We start from the raw sequence: 20,908 nt of genomic DNA, 5'->3' as shown, positions 1-20,908 counted from the left end.
CAGGCTGCTGTTTACAGCCACATGACTTCTGCTCACTCAATGTAACTTCATCACTTGCTGCCTGACTCAGCTCGCAGCTGACACTGGCCGTCAGCTAGACTGTCGAGTCAGGATCGGGACACTGTCAGCACATGGTGGAGAGCAGCAATGAATACGGTCTGGTCCTGTTGATGTAAATTCTCCATTTCACCAATGAACATCAATGTGCTAAAGGTCAGCTTACTTGGGAGACCAGAGTCTCCAAGTCCTGCAGGAAATTACCGTTCAGAAAAGGACATGAGATACAAGGAACAGTTCACCGTGAAACTGGTCCAGTGGAGAGTGAAGGAGGGACTTTGGGATTATGTTATATACAGAGAGAGGGAGAGAAACTGAGGAGTTGAGGGGTTTTAATGGCTACAGAAAGTAAGGGAGAGAGAGATAAGTTTAATGATTTATATTGTAAACTGCGAGTCAGGAAAGACACAGTGAGGGACCAGGACTTATACAAAGACAGTGTCACCTCCCTACCACCAGGATGCTCTTTTCCTCAGGTCTCCATCATTGTCCTTCTCCTGCTTGCTTCCCTCACTGTGTCTAACTGTGACACCAGAGGACTCTATGCCCTCAATATCTTGCACTCCCCCATCGTTGTACAGCCCCCCTCACTGTGAGCTCCTTAACCAATCAGCTCCAACCAACATTTTGTTCCAACACCTTTTAGAGAGCGGCCCCTAGAGACCTACCCTCTCTCACTGCTCTCCTGTTGTTCTGGACACCGCTGGTAGTGCAGCTGTGGCTCTGTAGAAAGTGGTGAACATTCTCACTGAGGTTGACAGCAGGCAAGAACAGTACAAGCCTGGGAAGTGGCAAACTCCCTGACAGCACAGCTCATGGACAGAGGCTGTGGTCGACTGGACTTGCATGTCAGTGGTCTGGCGTTCGCAGAGTTTCTACCCTTCACACTCAAATTTCACACTCCATCTGGTTTCAGACAATTGAAGCATATACTTTACACAGGCAGAGAAACCCATGTGTACCCAGGGCAAGTATTACATCTATGCACAGACACAAACAAAGATGTCCCTGTGTCTTTCACAGACATGCAGACACACACAGAGCCAGGTATATATATATATACATATATATATATACACACACACACACACACTCATACACAGGCAGCCATGTATATACACACAGAAACACACACACACACACACACACACACACACTCACACACTCATACACAGGCAGCCATGTATATACACACAGAAACACACACACAAATACGTACACAAACACCTACACACACAAAAACTCACACACAGACACACACATATGTTGATGAAACAATTCATATACAGACACATGAACCCACACAACAACTTACGTAATTGCCTTTGGACCCTACTTTTCCTTGCAATCCCTGGAGAGAGAGCAAACAGAAGCCTGGGATCAGAGCTCTTCACCAGGACTACATGCATTTACTAACTAACACAGTTTGCAATGTCACTTCTGTCGAGTCCCGTTCCCTGTGCCCCTGGCCCACCACCCAGTCTCTATTTCAGCACACATGTGGACTAACCAGTGACATGCTGCACCCTCACCTTGGATCCTTTCGGTCCAGGGATCCCCTGAGGACCCGGCATCCCTGGGGGTCCTCGCTCTCCTTTTGTGCCCTAGAAACAGAAGGAGTTCTCATTGTAAAGTGGTTGACCTATGCACATGCGTTAAGATATGAGTCACACTTCCCATTTGAAAGCCCTCCCAGGTCATCAAAACTTCCCCAATAGCATGACATATGCTAGTGATATTAAACCTGATTCTGATTGAGATGATGGGAATCAACCTCCTTGACTTTGCTATAGGCCAACACTAGGTATTGTGATAAATGTTCGTTAGAAGTTTCCAATTGATTTGCTTGGAACTGAGAACAGTTAGACCTCTACAATAAACAGAATTTGAAGGACAGGAGGCAGCTGCATACCTGATACTTGAAGCAGAAGGTGACTGATAGACACTGGAGAGGTGGAGGATAGGCTGGCTTGCCAGGGTCAGCTGAACATTCTGTGGGAAATTGTCAGGAGGAGCATTGCTTCCTGATCCCATAGTCTGCCTCCAAAGCCCTGTCCAAATAGAAACCTGTCCCACAGCTCTGGCTGAGCAGGAAGCCACATCTGTTCCCCTCACCCTGCTGTCTGAAGTCAGACTGTGACCCCACTACAGGACATGACAGTTTCACACAGGATCTGCCTGTATTCCTGTGGTTACTTTGCTCAAAGTGACAGGTCAGCAGTAGGGCTGGTGGGAAAGCAGTGGGCCAGGGGAATTGGCGGGCTGTTTAAATGCCCACCTGTCTGATTTCTGCTGTAGTCTGTCTACAAGCACCGAGGTTTGAGACAAAATACTGAGGACAAAGTGTTCTTCAATGACAGGGGTAGCAGGAAAATTGTTTTTGATTGTGGGCCTCTTCAATAGGGGTAATAATAAGGGTGGCATGGCTCCTGTGAATATTGGAAATGAAGATGCTGACTGCAACTTCCAGCCCACAGAACTGGAGGAAAAAAACATTCTCAAGTTCCAGTACACATTGGTGATGGTTTCTATCTGCGAAGTTGGGCTTTCCTCTAACTTTCACTTGCTGACTTAAGTAGGTGGACTTTCCGCACAGGAGTTGTGGAAACCTCTAAGACCTCGACCATCTCTGGCTCTGAGAAGGAGAAAGTGAGCCACAGCAGATATTCTCTGTTGAGTGAGGAGTTCCAGGACTTAGCTGTGGTAACAATGGAGGAACTGCAATGCATTTCCAAGTGAACGTGGTCCATGGTGGTGGTGTTCCCCATGCACCTGCTGCCTTGTCCTTGGGTTTGGGAAGTAAAGCCGGGGGAACCTAGGTGAGTACTGTCCATTTTCTCAATGGTTCTCATTGCCGGCACCATACACTGGTGGTGGATGGGATACCAAGCAAACAGGTTATCTTGTCCTGGAAGGAGTTCCTGGACATTGCTTACGCTGTATTTGTTCAGAGGGACTCCTGGCTTGTGATTTGCAGGTAAGGGCTTTGTGGGTTCCGACACTGAATATGTCATTGTCTTTGGAATGACTCCACTCAATAATAATAAGTTGGCACAATAAAAATCCTTACACAACTGACACATATTATCCCCCTTCACAATGAATTGGAACCTGGTCTTGATTCTATGTTTGTTCGGTAAGCTGACTGGAACATCTATAATAGGACTACACTTCTTTTGGAGCATCTTTTCTTGGCTGGGACACTCAGAGGACTGAGTAACTCTGTAAGAAGCATGTTGGGGAGAGGAATTGGCATGACACTATTAAAGTGTTAGATTCAAAGAGCACCACAGCATGTCTGTATGAACTAAACTGTCTTTTATTTATTGAAGTTCATCATCAAACATTTCCATAAGATGTATTTCAGACATTGTACATATATATCATATAATCATATATATCACAAATATCCACAAAGTATTTATCTGAGGTATACACTTATAGAAAAGAGTGGAAAGAAAAAACAAGCAAAAGGCAAGAAAGATGCACAAGTAGGGAGTGATTTTTTTATAACATATTCATTGATTTGTGAGAATAAAATCAGGCCTATGAGGCATTATGTAGTTAAACCATTTTTGAACTAAACTGTCTTGAATTATTGTGGAGAGCATGATAAGGTAACATTACTTAGTAAAATGACTGATTACTTCACTTGCCACTCATGAAGACCAGCTTGTTGCCCATTGCCATGGCTTATATGGGCTCGTTCCAGGACAGGCTGAAGGTTACTCATGATTCTACCTAATACAAAGTGACAATAGACAATAGGTGCAGAAGTAGACCATTTGGCCCTTCGAGCCTGCACCGCCATTTTGAGATCATGGCTGATCATCTACTATCAATACCCGGTTCCTGCCTTGTCCCCATATCCCTTGATTCCCCTATCCATAAGATACCTATCTAGCTCCTTGAAAGCATCCGGAGAATTGGCCTCCACTGCCTTCTGAGGCAGTGCATTCCAGACCCCCACAACTCTCTGGGAGAAGAAGTTTTTCCTTAACTCTGTCCTAAATGACTTACCCCTTATTCTCAAACCATGCCCTCTGGTACTGGACTCTCCCAGCATCTGGAACATATTTCCTGCCTCTATCTTGTCCAATCCCTTAATAATCTTATATGTTGCAATCAGATCCCCTCTCAGTCTCAAAGTGGGATCACAAATGAATTTTAAACATAAGGGATTCTACAGATGCTGGAAATCCAGAGCAACACACAAAATGTTGGAGGAACTCTGCAGGTTGGGCAGCTGATGGAGGGAATAAACAGTCGCGCGGCCACTCCAGGAATGAATATCTGTTATCTGTAAGTAGGGGCCGTGCACAATCCTGATTTGATGGGGATGGATGTGAGAAGCACAGAGGAACATCTGGTGAAACTTCTGACATGCCTGTTTCGCTGCCATTGCTACTGTACGATCGAGAAACCTCCGGGAGGAAGGCCCCGAATCCTTGGCTTTGCCTGTTGCTTGGCGGCTGGGGCCGGGGTCAAAGCGCTCGGCAGAGATGGTGCTCAGTGCTCGGTGTCAGAGGGTTGGTTGGAGGCTCGAAGTTTTTCAGACGGACTCAGAGTTGGCTGTGGTCGGATGCTTCCAGAGGCTGCATCAGGAAGCTTTGCGGCGCTGGAGGTTCATGGCAGGAAGAGTTTTTCTTCCTTCTACCGTCTACGTGAGATGATGGGCTATCAAGGACTTTGAGACTTTCTTTTACCGTGTCCATGGTCTGCCCTTATCAAATTACAGCATTGATTTGCACTGTTGTAATTATATGTTATAATTATGTGGTTTTTGTAAATTAGTCTTGGTCTGTGTTGTGTTTTTGTGATATCATACTGGAGAAACATTGTATCATTTCTTAATGCATGCATTACTAAATGACAATAAACGAGGACTGAGTGTCCTCACAATCTAATCATGAAGGGTCTTGGCCCGAAATATTGATTGTTTATTCCCCTCCATGGATGCTGCCCGATCTGTTGAGTTCTTTTTAGCATTTTGTGCGTAGCTCTGAAGAGAATTTACCACTGAGTCCTGACTCCCAAAATAAATCCTTCCAGCAACTGGCTTTTTGTGGTGTTAATCCATTGTAATCTATTCTTTCTAGGAAGTGCAGCTGATCACTGTGGGTACTTTCATTGCTTGGAAATCTTTGGACATGCTCTCCACTGGGAACAAAATCCTAATCCTAATCCTGCTGAACTGCCCATCTGTCTGGTCACTCCAGGACAGCCGACAGTATTGCGGTGTCTGTGGGTCTGCTTCATTCTTAAAGCACGGAGACCCCTACTCAGTTGCAAACAGCAGAAACACATGCTGCAGCAAAATTCAGCTTACAAATGGGGAGAGGTCCCTTTGACAAGGCATTGTGTTACGTCTGGAACGCAACATGAAGGAGCATAAAACCTTGCGAGTCTGCTAGGGAAGTTGGGGCCCAGTGTGTGCAAATCCATGAGGTGAAGAAGACGGCCAGTCCCTTAGAGGACTGTGTATCTGCATGGGTGGGAGAAGGGAGGAATGGGGTTTGTTTCACTGCTGTTACTTGGCTTGCTCTGTTTTCTTGTGTTCTGTATTGTCCTGCTGAACATTATGGGCTTGCTATGTTGGTGCTGGAATGTGTGGTGACTCTTGCACATACGTTGGTTGTTAACACAAATAGAAACAACACATTTCACTGTATGTATTTCAATGTATACCAGAGGGCATGCATTGAAGGTGAGAGGGGGGAGGTTCAAAGGGGGATGTGAGGGGTAAGTTTTTTAACTCAGAGAGTGGCGGATGCCTGGAATGTGCTGCCTGGTGCAGTGGTAGAGGCAAATAGATTCAAGGCTTTTAAGGGACATTTAGAGAGGCATATGAATGTGAGGACGATAGAGGGATATTGACATTGTGTCGGTAGGAGGGATTAGTTTTGTTTTTTTTTTAACTTTTTTGCTGGTTTTGCACAACATTGTGGGCCACAGGGCTTCTGTGCTGTTCTATATCTGAAAATCCGAACCAGTTGAACTGGAACTAAAATTGGTTTATTATTGTCACACGTACCAAGATACAGTGAAAAGCTTGTCTTGCCTACTGATCATACAGAACAAAACACAGTTCATACAACAGGAACAGCAAAATAAGGGAATTGGTTCAGATCACGTGAGAGTTCGGGTTCATAGTGTCGACAGTTCAGAGGAAGAGTGAACTAATGTGAATGAAACAAATGGCAACTGGTTTGAAACAGAATCAGACACGAGCGGTCAGCCCAGGGTATCCTCACCACTCAGCTGTGCCTGGTGCACAGTTGAAAATGGGACCAGATTGTTACAGTCAGCACAAGTAAGACTGGGTGTGAGAATGGGCCCTGGACAAATGACCCTCCAGTCAGTGCTCAGCTGAATGGTGCGGCTGATTCACAGAGATACCAGTGAGCCAAGGCTGTGGAAAATGTCAGCAAACTGTCAGCCAATTGAATATTTGAAGAAAAATAGAAATTTCCCGTCTCCCTCTGTGCCAAATAAAACCCGTGTCATTTCCAGAGAGCCCTTAAACACCTCAATGTTTCCAATTCCATTCAACAAACACTTCTTTTAATTCAGCTGCTCACTCCGTGTTTTCCAATTTCTGGGTCAATTCTGTCCCATCTTAGCACAACACAGGGAGTCCTGACACGGAGACCTGTCCCCCACTGACACCTGACCAGAACCTACAGGACTCAACAGGTCTGTTGAACTATGGAGGAAAGTGGAAAATCAGATTGTTTGGGGAAATCTTTGAAGTTACAGCAGGAGATTTGTCTGTGTTTCTCTGAGCCCAACTCCTTTTGAACAAAGCTCCCTGAGCAAGACAGCAAGTTCAAACATGGCCTTCTAAAAAAACAAACACAACTCTCTTTATGACCACACCTATCACCATCAAAAATTAAAACACAACTTTACTCAAGTTAAAAGTTTAAACTTGCTTTTCATATTTAAGTGAAATCACGCTAAATTTTTGAAGAACAGAGACCAAAAATACTGTAGGTATGGAAATATGATTCTGACTTTCCAGTCAGTTGGATAAATGTCCCTCTCCATTACAGCCAGCTGATTTTCAGTACTTACAGCCTTGCCTCTGGGCCCTGGAGGACCGCTTTCACCAGACATTCCTCTGTCACCCTGATGGGAGAGAAACACATTCAGTCACATGCTGTCGTTATCTGTGAGGCGAACATCAATGGGCTCAATATCTGAGCAAAGGGGTCCTGCAGACATATTGAGTCAAAAGTATTAGCTCGTGACTTTGGCAGTGCAAGAGGATGTTTTCTTGTTTCTGTCCTGAGTGTTGGTAACATAAAGTGTGAGGCACCTTACACATCAGGGTGAGTTGTTGAGATAGGAAGGATTTAGATCGATCTTTGGGAAGAAACATTTTCTTGAATAAACCTTTGCTAGAGCTGAGGTTTAGGTCAAGGGGAAGGAAGCTCATTACCAGGACCCTGGGTAGCATCAGTGGGGAGGGAGTGCTGTATCCCTGTGTGTGTGATGCACATCCCACTGTGAGTGGTAAATACACCACAGGCAGCAGTTTGACGTGCCCTCCATACATTCAATCATCACCCAGTGTCTAGAGCTGTTGGTCCTCCCAGATTGTTCCACTCTCTAGAAATTCACCAGTAATGTTCCCAGAATGGAAGTAAGCCAGGAGAGAAATCAGTGGGGAATTAAATAAATAAGGAGGAGAATCATGTCAGAATGAGAAAGCAGTAAATGGTGAGGATAGATGTGTTGGGAATGACCTTCAAAACCTCCCACCATCACTATCATTTCTTTTAATGCCAACCCACCCAATCCTACAGACCCCAGTCCCACCTACTCACCCCATCCTTCAACCTCAGCCACCTTACACTGGGAACCATGGAGCAACATGAGATGTACTGGAGCTCTTAGAGCCCAACATCAACACAAACTTGACACGTAGGCTCAGATGGATGTGACCTGAGCCCCTCAAAACCCTGGGTCAAGGCGTATACGTGAAGGCCTGTCACAGCTACTACAGCATCAGTTCCCACCTTTTTGCTGGTAAAACTTCAAATGTGTGCACACTCACCCTCAGACCCGCAGGTCCTGGAGGGCCGATCTCCCCTTGAGGTCCAGGCTCACCCTGTCAACACCAAAACACACAATTAACTTTCCACCCACTTCAGGCCACAGACGGAAAGTTGTAACAGAGGCAGCAGCAAGGTGAAGCAGAACAAATGGTGCTTTCCTTACCATTTTACCCGGGGGACCAGAGAAACCTGTCATTCCTCGTAAACCACTTTCACCCTATTGCAAAAATACCATCAGTTACTGAGGAGAATACTATCAATCAAATTTTTAAAAAACAGTCAGTTATTCAGAGAAAACAGTAACAAAAGGGTAAAATATTCCAGCACTCTTCCCAGGAGTATTGTAAGACACAATGGAATGAAGCTACAGAGGAATCAAACATCTGTTCAAAGAGATACTGGAAATCGAGCAACACACTCAAAATGCTGGAGGAACTCGGCAAGTCGGCAGTATCTGTAGAGGGAAATAAACAGTCAACGTTACCGACTGAGATGAATGGTCTCAGTCCAAAACATTAACTGTTTGTTCCCTGCAATAGATGCTGCCTAACCGGCTGAGTTCCTCCAGCATTTTGTGTGTGTTTTATCTATTCAAATAGCCAGTTTTGAGCTTCCTAATATCAGTAGAATATATTTATACACAAAAATGTTTCTTTGAGGAAGTTTTGAGCTCAATCTACCTGCTAATTTCTTGTCTTGACAGATCTTGGGAGAGAGAGCAGTTGCTTTTGGAGTCAGGTGTAGGGCATGCGATCAGTGTGGTCTATACAATGACAGACCAAAATAGGCAGATGAAGGAGGTCAGTGCAGATGCTCGGGCTATAAATCAGCCCTCTGCGACTATAAAGACTTGGCTTGGAAATCCTGTGGATCGAGAGAGAGAAATAATGTAGAAGGAATTGTTCTGTGGATCGTGGTGTGTGTTCTGGGGTGGGAGTAGGTTCGGAGAGTGTGCTGACATCCGTCGGTGGATATGGTGCCTTGTGCATCAGGCTAGGTAATCAGGCTGGTGTGTTTGGACTGATAGTGAATGAAGTTCAATCTGGAGATCAGTTCTCAAAGACCATCCTGGAGATGGTCAGGAATGAGATTGCCCTGAAGTCCTGCCATTTTGAAGATTGTTATGATTGGATGGGTCAGCCTGGTGCTAGGCCAAACTGGGAATCAGCTGGAAATTGTTTGTGCTACAGATGATGTCAACATTGGGTTGAAAATCTAGAGTGAGTCAGAGTCACTGGTGGTCATATCTGATGGGTCAGGTAGGGGTGCAATAAGTCAGTAGGGAGATGCTGTGAAGAACAATTATTTTACTTATTATGGTCCTTCTTGAATTTGATTCCTAGTGCCAGACTCCATGTATTTTGCCATGTTAAGGCAGAGCCCTGTAAGTCCCACCTCACAATCACCATTAAGGCAGGTGTTGCTGGCTTTGTTCAAGGGCGTGCATGCACAGCTCAGAAGAACGACCCAGGAGGAAGAACATGAGAGCCCATAGAATGATGGGAGTAGTCAGATGATATACAAGGACAAAGACCTCATCTTAGTAATAGAATGAGGGAAATTCCTTTGCTCAGGAACTAGTGAATCGGTGGAAATCTCTGTCACAGAAGGTACCTTAGATAGAGTTTGAATGGCTAAGTGGATTGGAGGACTATGGATCGAATGCCGGAAAACAGTACTGAGCAGCATGTAGAGATGTTGCCTCACTGGTCCATCTGCCCCGTCCTACCTTGTGTGGAATTTGCACTTTCTGCCTGTAACCAGGTGGGCTTCACACACTGTAGCCGCTCCCACATCCAAACAATACAGAGGTCAGTAGGGTAATTAACATGTGTAAATTGCTCTGTGTGTGTGTGTGTGTGTGTGTGTGTGTGTGTGTGTGTGTGTGTGTGTGTGTGTGTGTGTGTGTGTGTGTGTGTGTGTGTGTGTGTGTGTGTGTGAGTGGGGAGAGAAGGGTGTGAGTTGATGGAAATGTGGAGACGATGACTGGGATTAATGTAACTGTGATTGTCAGTATGTATTGGAAGGATGAAGTTGGCATCCATTTTGTGTGACTCCATGATTCTATGAACTTGGATGTTCATGTTGAATGGTAGAGCAAGCTCAGAGTACCCTTACATCTCATTTCTACGTAAGACCAACCTACATTTCCCTCTGAGGAAATTCATGGACTTCATAGAACCTATGAAGGTTCTACTGGTCAGTCAGTGTGGGAGGGTGGGTACGATCGGTCAGTGTGGGTGAGTGGGTACGACCAGTCAGTGTGGGTGAGTGGGTACGGTCGGTCAGTGTGGGAGGGTGGGTATGGTCGGTCAGTGTGGGTGAGTGGGTACGGTCGGTCAGTGTGGGAGGGTGGGTATGGTCGGTTAGTGTGGGTGAGTGGGTACGGTCCATCAGTGTGGGACAGTGGGTACAGTCGGTCAGTTTGGGAGGGTGGGTACGGTTCGTCAGTGTGGGAGAGTGGGTACGGTCGGTCGGTGTGGGAGAGTGGGTACGGTCGGTCAGTTTGGGAGGGTGGGTACGGTCGGTCAGTGTGGGAGAGTGGGTACGGTCAGTCAGTGTGGGAGGGAGGGTAAGATCGGTCAGTGTGGGAGAGTGGGTACGGTCGGTCAGTGTGGGAGGGTGGGTACGATAGGTCAGTGTGGGTGAGTGGGTAAGATCGGTCAATGTGGGAGAGTGCGTACGGTCGGTCAGTGTGGGAGGGTGGGTACGATCGGTCAGTGTGGGAGGGTGGGTACGACCGGTCAGTGTGGGAGGGTGGGTATGACCGGTCAGTGTGGGAGAGTGGTACGGTCGGTCAGTGTGGGTGAGTGGGTACGGTCCGTCAGTGTGGGAGAGTGGGTACGGTCAGTCAGTGTGGGAGGGTGGGTACGACCGGTCAGTGTGGGAGGGTGGGTACGATCGGTCAGTGTGGGTGAGTGGGTACGACCGGTCAGTGTGGGTGAGTGGGTACGGTCCGTCAGTGTGGGAGAGTGGGTACGGTCGGTCAGTGTGCGTGAGTGGGTACGGTCCGTCAGTGTGGGAGAGCGGGTACGACCGGTCAGTGTGGGTGAGCGGGTACGGTCCGTCAGTGTGGGAGAGTGGGTACGGTCGGTCAGTGTGGGAGGGTGGGTACGACCGGTAAGTGTGGGTGAGTGGGTACGACCGGTCAGTGTGGGAGGGTGGGGACAACCGGTCAGTGTGGGAGAGTGGGTACGGTCCGTCAGTGTGGGAGAGTGGGTACGACCGGTCAGTGTGGGTGAGTGGGTACGGTCCGTCAGTGTGGGAGAGTGGGTACGGTCGGTCAGTGTGGGAGAGTGGGTACGGTCGGTCAGTGTGGGAGGGTGGGTACGATCGGTCAGTGTGGGTGAGTGGGTACGACCGGTCAGTGTGGGTGAGTGGGTACGGTCCGTCAGTGTGGGAGAGTGGGTACGGTCGGTCAGTGTGAGAGGGTGGGTACGGTCGGTCAGTGTGGGAGAGCGGGTACGACCGGTCAGTGTGGGTGAGCGGGTACGGTCCGTCAGTGTGGGAGAGTGGGTACGGTCGGTCAGTGTGGGAGGGTGGGTACGACCGGTAAGTGTGGGTGAGTGGGTACGACCGGTCAGTGTGGGAGGGTGGGGACAACCGGTCAGTGTGGGAGAGTGGGTACGGTCCGTCAGTGTGGGAGAGTGGGTACGGTCGGTCAGTGTGGGAGAGTGGGTACGACCGGTCAGTGTGAGAGAGTGGGTACGGTCGGTCAGTGTGGGAGGGTGGGTACGATTGGTCAGTGTGGGAGAGTGGGTACGGTCGGTCAGTGTGGGAGGGTGGGTACGGTCGGTCAGTGTGAGAGAGTGGGTACGGTCGGTCAGTGTGGGAGAGTGGGTACGATCGGTCAGTGTGGGAGGGTGGGTACGATCGGTCAGTGTGGGAGAGTGGGTACGGTCGGTCAGTGTGAGAGAGTGGGTACGGTCGGTCAGTGTGGGAGGGTGGGTACGATCGGTCAGTGTGGGAGGGTGGGTACGACCGGTCAGTGTGGGAGGGTGGGTACGATCGGTCAGTGTGGGTGAGTGGGTACGACCGGTCAGTGTGGGTGAGTGGGTACGGTCCATCAGTGTGGGAGAGTGGGTACAACCAGTCAGTGTAGGAGGGTGGGTACGACCGGTCAGTGTGGGAGGGTGGGTACGACCGGTCAGTGTGGGAGAGTGGGTACGATTGGTCAGTGTGGGAGAGTGGGTACGGTCGGTCAGTGTGAGAGGGTGGGTACAATTGGTCAGTGTGGGAGGGTGGGTACGACCGGTCAGTGTGGGAGGGTGGGTACGATCGGTCAGTGCGGGAGGGTGGGTACGATTGGTCAGTGTGAGAGAGTGGGTACGACTGGTCAGTGTGGGTGAGTGGGTACGACCGGTCAGTGTGGGAGGGTGGGTACGATCGGTCAGTGTGGAAGGGTGGGTACGATTGGTCAGTGTGGGAGGGTGGGTACGGTCGGTCAGTGTGAGAGAGTGGGTACGATTGGACAGCTGCTTTTTATTTCTTTAGAGATACAGCACAGTCACAGGCCCTTTTGGCCCAACCAGCTTCTGCCATCCAAATACACCCATATGACCAATGAACCTACCAACTTGTACATCTCTGGATTTTGGGTGGAAGCTGGATCAGCCAGAGGAAATGGGGAGAACATACAGGCTCCGTACAGAGGCAGAAGGCCAGCTGCACTCCTGGCAAGCAATTCCAGGGCACAGCCAACTTCCAAGTGGAGACTGGAATCCACACAGACACATCCACATTGGTTTCTGAATAGATAGCAGATGAACTGAACAGCATATTTCATTCAGTTGTGCCTTTAATGGAAAGGTTTGAGGAAAGTTCAGTTACCTTGGCACCAGCGGCTCCCTTCTGACCTGGCTGCCCTGGTAAACCCTGGCAAAGGAAATGTCATCAATTAATTACTGCAGGGGAACAGATGGATGTTGTAGTCGAAACTATAATATGATTTATTTTCAATTGCCTTTCTATTCATTCAAACAAAGGTGTCAAATCTTCTCAGGGTACAGTCCTTGGAGGTACCGGCTCTCCCTGGGGTACAGTCCCTGTGGGTTCTGTATCTCCCTGGGGTTCAGTACCCAAATGTACCAACTCTCCACCGGGGACAATCCCTGGAGGTACTGACTCTCCTCAGGAAACAGTACCTGACGATTCTGACTCTCTTCAGAGTTCAGTCCCCAAAGGTACTGATTGTCTCCTGGCTGCAGTTCCTGAAGATGCTGACTCTCCCTGGGTTACAGTCTCAAAGGTAACGACTCTCCCTGGGGGAGCCGACTCTCCCTAGGGTCCTGTCCCTGAGGGTTCTCTCTCCAAAGTACAGTCCTGAAGGAGTCTTTAGAAGAGTCACTGTGCTCCCAATTTCTGTTCCTTCCTGGATGTTACAGAACATTACAGCTATTCAGCCTGTGATGTTGTGCTGACCTTTAAACTTACTCTAATATCAATCAAACCCTTCTCTCCTACGTAGATTTCCAGTTTTCTATCATCCGGTGCCAATCTATGAGTTTTTAATGCCACTAATGTATCTACCAGCATCCCTGGCAGAGTGTTTTCATGCAACCACCACTCACATTTCTCGTATTCCCCTCCATACAGTCCTCCAAACAACTTACAATTATGCCCCCTGGTAACATCCGCTTGATCAATTCCTCTTATCATGTTGTACAGCTGTATCAAGTTGCCTCCAATCCTCCTTTGCTCCAAAGAGAAAAGCCTTAGCTCACTTATCCTCAGAAGACTTGCTCCCTAATCCAGGCAACATTCTCTGCACCTTCTCTAAAGCCTTCCTTAGGTGATCAGAACTGCACACAATATTCCAAGTGTGGTCTAACCAGAGTTTTATAGAGCTGCAACATTACCTCGTGGCTTTTGAAATCAATCCCCCAACAAATGAAGGTCAACACACCAAACGCCTTCTTAACCACTTTGTTAACTTGTGCAGCAACTTTGACATGGAGGGATGTGAAGTGTGGGAAATTCGCACACTCCTGTCATTTCCTCAGATACATACTGTACCATCCTTTGGTCTACCTTTGAGGTAGATGATACCAATCATTTCTACAGTAAATACTATGATCTCATATATATCTCTTTCCTCCTGAAAGTTCCCTTCCCTTGTCCTCAAAGGCATTCTCAAAACATTCCACTCATTTACTCTCAACACCGAATTGCCTGATCTTTCATAAGTAATCATGAAAACAGGCAGCTTAGAACATTTGGGAAAACGACTCAGTGCCTGAAGGCCCGGTTTCCCACTGGCCTTCTTGTGTGGCTGTTCTGGATTGACCTGTTGTGAACTGATTAATAAACAAGCACAGATACTCACAGCTTTGCCCTGAGGACCAGCAGGTCCTGGAATCCCAGCTTGGCCATTTGCTCCCTACAGCGGAAACGGGGAAAGAGGAAAAGTTCATGAGTCTTCACCAAACACTGCAGAATTTCAGGATGTAGAAGCCATTGCAGTTCAGGGCTGCACATAACCACGGGCTGAGGAAAAACACATGCTGCGGCCACGTCCCCATTATTCCCACCGATTCTGAAACAATTCAGATTGCTGTGTTGGACATTTCAAAGATGTAAAATATTAAGGATCATCTTGTACTGTATGCATTCAAAGGAACAAACGGAGTGATTTTCTCATTCCTCTCCCTCTTGAAACCAGTGGCCAGTGAGGTAAAGCTAAAGGTTGGGAAAGCCCCTTTGCCTTACTGAATGCATCAGACATAGATGTTAATACATTCTCAGCGGCCTTTACAGAATTACCCTGCTGGATAGAAAAGGCGAAATGGAGAACTAACGCTCAGAAGGAAAAGTACACCCATGGCAATTTAGCACTCATGAATGTTGAATTATGTTAACGTTATGTATAACAGCCGCTCCCAGCACTGATGGGTACCTCATGGACCTATCAAAAGCAGGACCCCTCCACAGAAACCAACAGCCCAGCCTTACGTAACTGACAACAAGGGCATCTTGTAATCAAACTAATACAGGACTGGAGACCTACATTTAGCCAAGATTGCCCCTTTGAGAAACACCTGCACGCAGCCACTACCAAAGAGCTGGGGATCTGCAAGTGCCTCCAGTGAGATGGAAGTAATGTTTTGCGATCATAAAGTACTTCAACCCATTTCTGACATTGACAGTGAGTTCTGTCAATGAGGGTACTGACAGCATCTGAGGAAGGTGCAGCACATACCTCATTAACTTCTATTAAAGGTCCTGTCACCTATCTAATATATTACAAATTCAATGTTAGGCACCTCCAGGTCCTATACCCCTCACATCTCACTCTGTAGGCCGAGAGTTAATAATGAAGTAGTAAAATGAATTTAACAGTGGCTGGATGGGAGATGCCAGAGAGTAGCGATGGATAACTGTTTGTCAGGTTGGAGGCCGGTGACTAGTGGTGTGCCTCAGGGATCTGTACTGGGTCCAATGTTGTTTGGCATATACATTAATGATCTGGATGATGGGGTGGTAAATTGGATTAGTAAGTATGCAGATGATACTAAGACAGGTGGCGTTGTAGATAATGAAGTAGATTTTCAAAGCTTGCAGAGAGATTTAGGCCAGTTAGAAGAGTGGGCTGAAAGATGGCAGATGGAGTTTAATGCTGATAAGTGTGAGGTGCTACATTTTGGTAGGAATAATCCAAATAGGACATACATGGTAAATGGTAGGGCATTGAGGAATGCAGTAGAACAGAGTGATCTAGGAATAATGGTGCATAGTTCCCTGATGGTGGAATCTCATGTGGATAGGGTGGTGAAGAAAGCTTTTGGTATGCTGGTCTTTATAAATCAGAGCATTGAGTATAGGAGTTGGGATGTAATGTTAAAATTGTACAAGGCATTGGTAAGGCTGAATTTGGAGTATTGTGTACAGTTCTGGTCACCGAATTAAAGGAAAGATGTCAACAAAATAGAGAGAGTACAGAGAAGATTTACTAGAATGTTACCTGGGTTTCAGACCTAAGTTACAGAGAAAGGTTGAACAAGTTAGATCTTTATTCTTTGGAGCGTAGAAGGTTGAGGGGGGACTTGATAGAGGTATTTAAAATTATGAGGGGGATAGATAGAGTTGACGTTGATAGGCTTTTTCCATTGAGAGTAGGGGAGATTCAAACAAGAGGACATGAGTTGAGAGTTAGGGGGCAAAAGCTTAGGGGTAACACGAGGGGGAGTTTCTTTACTCACAGAGTGGTAGCTGTGTGGAACCAGCTTCCAGTAGAAGTGGTAGAGGCAGGTTCAATATTGTCATTTTTAAAAAAATTGGATAGGTATATGGACAGGAAAGGAATGGAGGGTTATGGGCTGAGTGCAGGTCAGTGGGATTAAATGGGATTAAGCGTTCGGCACGGACTAGAAGGGCCCAGATGTCCTGTTTCCGTGCTGTAATTGTTATATCTGTTGGATGGAAGCGACCAACAACTCTGATAGAGGCAGATACCAAGTTGTTAAGCTCATCAGTGGGAGGTGTTGCTTTAGCACTGCTGGCCCACCACCTCGAGGGAGTCTTGATCATAAGTGGGCCGAAACTCCTGAAGACAGGTGGCAGATCAACTGATGATCCCACTGGTGATAGCACAGGACAGTTAACATCTTAGTCCACGTGTGTTTTCAATTTGTAATTCTATGGTTATATGGTTATATACCAAACATTCCTCACTTCACTGGAGAAAATTTTTTTCCATGCTCTGTTCTCAATTTCAGGGCAGGTATGTCAATTGACCTCAAACCAATAGGGTTAAATTTAAATAAACAATTTAATACTAATATGCCCATCTGCTTACTCAGTCTTGCCCTCTTTATCAATATTCTTATTGAAGGAATTGCACCTTTAATAACTCCACTGACTCAGTACCTTGCCAACAAAGGGAAACGAACTCCAGTGACCTAATTGTTGAATATGGTAACAATCTTAGGTCACCAAAAGAAAAAATGCAGCTGTCGTTGGGAAACTACAGTCAACCTGTGATCGATAGCTCCAGTTCCAGTAACATTTCCAGTGGCAATTTCCTGCCTTTCATCAGAATGGAGCTGGGGGATTTCTATGTCCTCTCACAGGAGTAGATGAGGCCTGAGGTCAGCATCCCATCTGAGAGTGGAGCTCTCCCCTCAGTAATATGTTGGAGATACCAAATTCGATTATCTACCTCGCCCTCTGTAGGAATTTATGTATTTATAATTACAGGTTTCCCCCGCTATCTGAAAGTACAGCGTTCCTATGAAGCCATTCGTAAGCCAAAATGTCGTAAAGCAAAGCAATTACCATTAATTTATACAGGGAAAATTTTTGAGCATTCCCAGACCCAAAAAATAACCTACCAAATCATATCAAATAACACATAAAACCAATAACTTTCAGTTTTGTCACAGTTAAACACTTGCTTATACGAATAACCACCTTCTGTAATTATTTTCTTCAGTTCTTCTGGGAACTTTTCGGCAGCACTCTCTCCAGTAACCTTTAAGCTATGAAGCTGCCCTCACCTCAAAAACCGATCAAACCACCCATGACTACCTTTAAGTTCCACTTTCGCAACACTTTCATCACCATCGTTCAGTGCTTTCTGTTTCAGCTTATTAAAAAGACTGACTGACTGACTGATAACTTAACGGAACACCATGCTTTGTATACCCATCAATCCGCTCAAGCAATAGACTTTCCATTTTATCCATTACTGGATGCCGACTAAAAGAGATCACTTTGCTACTAGCAGAACCAATAGTACATCGGCAGCTTTCAAGCCACACACCCAATGCTGGTGGAACGCAGCAGGCCAGGCAGCATCTGTAGGAAGAAGCACTGTCGACGTTTCAAGCCGAGACCCAAATGTCGACAGTGCTTCTTCCTATAGATGCTGCCTGGCCTGCTGCATTCCACCAGCATTTGGTGTGTGTTGCTTGGATTTCCAGCATCTGCAGATTTCCTCGTATCGGCAGCTTTCAAGATTCTTTCTCTCTGCGTGTAAATAGTATGAATGGTGGACTCAGGCAAGTTCAACGCACGCACAATGTCTTTATTTCGTTCACCACGATTGAAACGCTTAATTACGTCCAGTTTTACACTAAGCGTAACACACTTACAAACTCTCTTAGGCTTTTCTGATACTTTAGGACACATCTTGCTAACGGATGCACAAAATAAATCGAGATAAAGCACAGATGCTCACAGATACGGTTCAAAGCTATGGTGGCTTGATGCTGAGATGCTGAGTGTAGTTTCCGGGAAGGAGCTTGGTGCCACTATTGCTGCTTAGGGTGCGCGCTGCCTCTACAACGCCTCGCTGCAAAACAAATGCTGAACGCTATTTTTGCTTTTTGCCTTTTTTCATAAAAGCAAAAATCCTCTTCAGATTTCTTTTGGTTAGCAAAAGCAGGTACTAATGTAGGTCTTTTGTAAGAGCCAAGTGGTGTAAAGCGAACTTCCGAAAAGCGGGGGATACCTGTATTGTGTTTGTGTTATTCTGTTCTTTATCTCGATGTATTTGTTAGTGTGCTGCATCGGATCCAGAGTAACAATTATTTTGAGTGGTCCTTACACTTGTGCACTGGAAATGACGCTAAACAATCCTGAATCTGGAACTCTAAAGAATACCCATAACCTTCTGCCCCAGAGAGTTACCACTGAAACGTGTGCAGTGAAACAGCTTGAATTTATTTGAAAGTTTATCTTGTTGGGCCAAGAATGTTGGAGGATGGCGTGGAAAATGTGAATGAGAGGCGGTGCAGAGTGATTATAAGACCATAGACCATAAGACACACGAGCAGAATTAGGCCATCTGGCTCATCAAGTCTGCTCCACCATTCAATCATGACTGATCCTTTTTTTTCTATCTCCTCCTCAACCCCAGTTCCTGGCCTTCTCCTTGTAACCTTTGATGCCATGTCCAATCAAGAACCTATCAATCTTTGCTTTAAATACATCCAATGACTTGGGTGCATGTGGCAACAAATTCCACAAATTCACTACCCTTTGGCTAAAGAAATTTCTCCACCTCTCTGTTTTGAAAGGGCACCCCTCTAACCTGAGGCTGTGCCCTTTTGTCCTAGACTCTCCCACCATGGGAAACATCCTTTCCACATCTACTCTGTCTAGGCCTTTTAGCATTTGAAAGGTTTCAATGAGATCCTCCCTCATCCTTCTGAATTTCAGCAAGTACAGACCCAGAGCCATCAAGCGTTCCTTGTATGATAACCCTTTCATTCCTGGAATCATCCTTGTGAACTTCCATTTAGACCTTGTTCAGGACGCATAGACAATACGTGCTCCCACTTTGCTGTTATCAATTCTGCCATCAGCCACCACAGTGTACCCTGATCACTGTCTCAGCTCATCTCCAAGGGCTCCACATTTATGAGGCTTCAGCACCAGCACTGACTGAACCCTGCCAGGGTCACCTTTTCCTCCAATCAGTGGTGGCACTCAGACTTTGAAAACCTGGAGCAACGAATTGCTGAGCTGGTACAACTGCTCTCTACAAGTGGTCCCCAGTGCCTGTATAATTCTTTATCACACTCCAACTCTAACACAACTGCTGTACATGTTCTCTGTTTCTTTATGCTTGGTGTACTTGACACAAATCTGTGTTGATACCTAACCCAGTTGACACAGACCTGTGTGCGATACTGCCTGGTTTTCTGTGGAGACCCCTTGGCAGCATTCTCTCCTCAAAAGCAGACATCCACTCAGAGATCAACCACTGACTGAGCCGTGCTAGTGGAATCTATGCAAAGTAACGGAAAAGTGTCTTGGAAGACCACAGCCTGCAGGTCCAAGCAAAGCTTTTGGACAATTGAGCACTTGTTCTTCCATTACTGGTTGAGCTGAATCATGCAGCACCTATGGTAAGCACCTGAAAGCCCTGTAACAATACCACCAGAGAACCTGATGATCATCTGGAAGGACAGAGGCACCAGGGTACTGGAGGAGGCCAACATAAACAGCATCTCCACCACGATAAAGCAACACCAACTCAGATGTATGGGTCATGTTATCTGGATGTCTAATTCACATCTCCCCAAACAGATCATTAGTTCCCAGCTGAAGGAAGCCAGCAAGACCCTGGTGGGCAAAGGAAACACTTCAAAGATAACATCAAGATCAGCCTGCAGAAATTCAACAGCTAAGAACTGGGAAGACATTGCACTCAATAGGTCTTCCGCAGGAAATCTGCTCTAGAGGAAGCTGTGCTAACAGCAGCCTCCACTGTGCCACAGAGAACAAGTGGCAGCTGCGAAAGGAGGGAATGAACAACCAAAAGACCCAGCCACCACTTCCTCTTGCAGAATATGTGGATCCTGGAATAGCCTCTCCAGCCACCTGAGGACCCACCAATAGACAACCCCTCAGCAGAACATCATACTGGGCTAGAGTGATACTGTCATAGATGCACAGTAGCATGTGGCACTGAGAGGCTTGTTTTTGCTATATAACAGCTTGTTTTCACACAGATCTTCCTCAGTAGTGTGTGGCACCGTGTGTGTTCATACCTTGTCTTTGAATACAGCAGCTGAAGGGAGAGACACCACCTCAGCTCATTTAATATCAGCTTACATTCCTGTGCACTGGAATTTGCAACAGAATAATTCTCCAGGCCTTTTCTGCCTCTTTCATATGGCATCAACATTAGCCTGATAACTTTCTGCACCAAGCAAAACAGTTCTCTCGATTCTCTTGAAGCACCAGATGGAGTAAGTCATATTTGGGCTTTGCTCCGTTCATTTTTCAATTTCTTTACCACCCTTTTACTATTTATATTAAAGTGTTTATAACTCTTCTAT

The 20,908-nt window shown here is 46.6% G+C and overlaps 1 protein-coding gene across 1 annotated transcript in view; it reads right to left on the bottom strand.

The window, feature by feature from the left end:
- col9a2 (procollagen, type IX, alpha 2) overlaps nucleotides 1–20,908 on the bottom strand; it is a 116,061-nt gene that overhangs the window by 23,673 nt on the left and 71,480 nt on the right. Inside the window, exons 19-25 of the mRNA XM_073034283.1 lie at nucleotides 14,446–14,499; nucleotides 12,951–12,995; nucleotides 8,284–8,337; nucleotides 8,120–8,173; nucleotides 7,135–7,188; nucleotides 1,590–1,661; nucleotides 1,373–1,408 (exon numbers count right to left, since the gene is read on the bottom strand). Of these exons, the coding sequence (XP_072890384.1) occupies nucleotides 1,373–1,408; nucleotides 1,590–1,661; nucleotides 7,135–7,188; nucleotides 8,120–8,173; nucleotides 8,284–8,337; nucleotides 12,951–12,995; nucleotides 14,446–14,499 (369 nt within the window). The remainder of the gene's footprint in view (nucleotides 1–1,372; nucleotides 1,409–1,589; nucleotides 1,662–7,134; nucleotides 7,189–8,119; nucleotides 8,174–8,283; nucleotides 8,338–12,950; nucleotides 12,996–14,445; nucleotides 14,500–20,908) is intronic.

The sequence above is a fragment of the Hemitrygon akajei genome, chromosome 32 (assembly GCF_048418815.1).
Source record: "Hemitrygon akajei chromosome 32, sHemAka1.3, whole genome shotgun sequence".
NCBI lineage: Eukaryota > Metazoa > Chordata > Chondrichthyes > Myliobatiformes > Dasyatidae > Hemitrygon > Hemitrygon akajei.
Note: the sequence above shows the minus strand (reverse complement) of the source record. Positions and strands in the feature narration are given on the sequence as shown.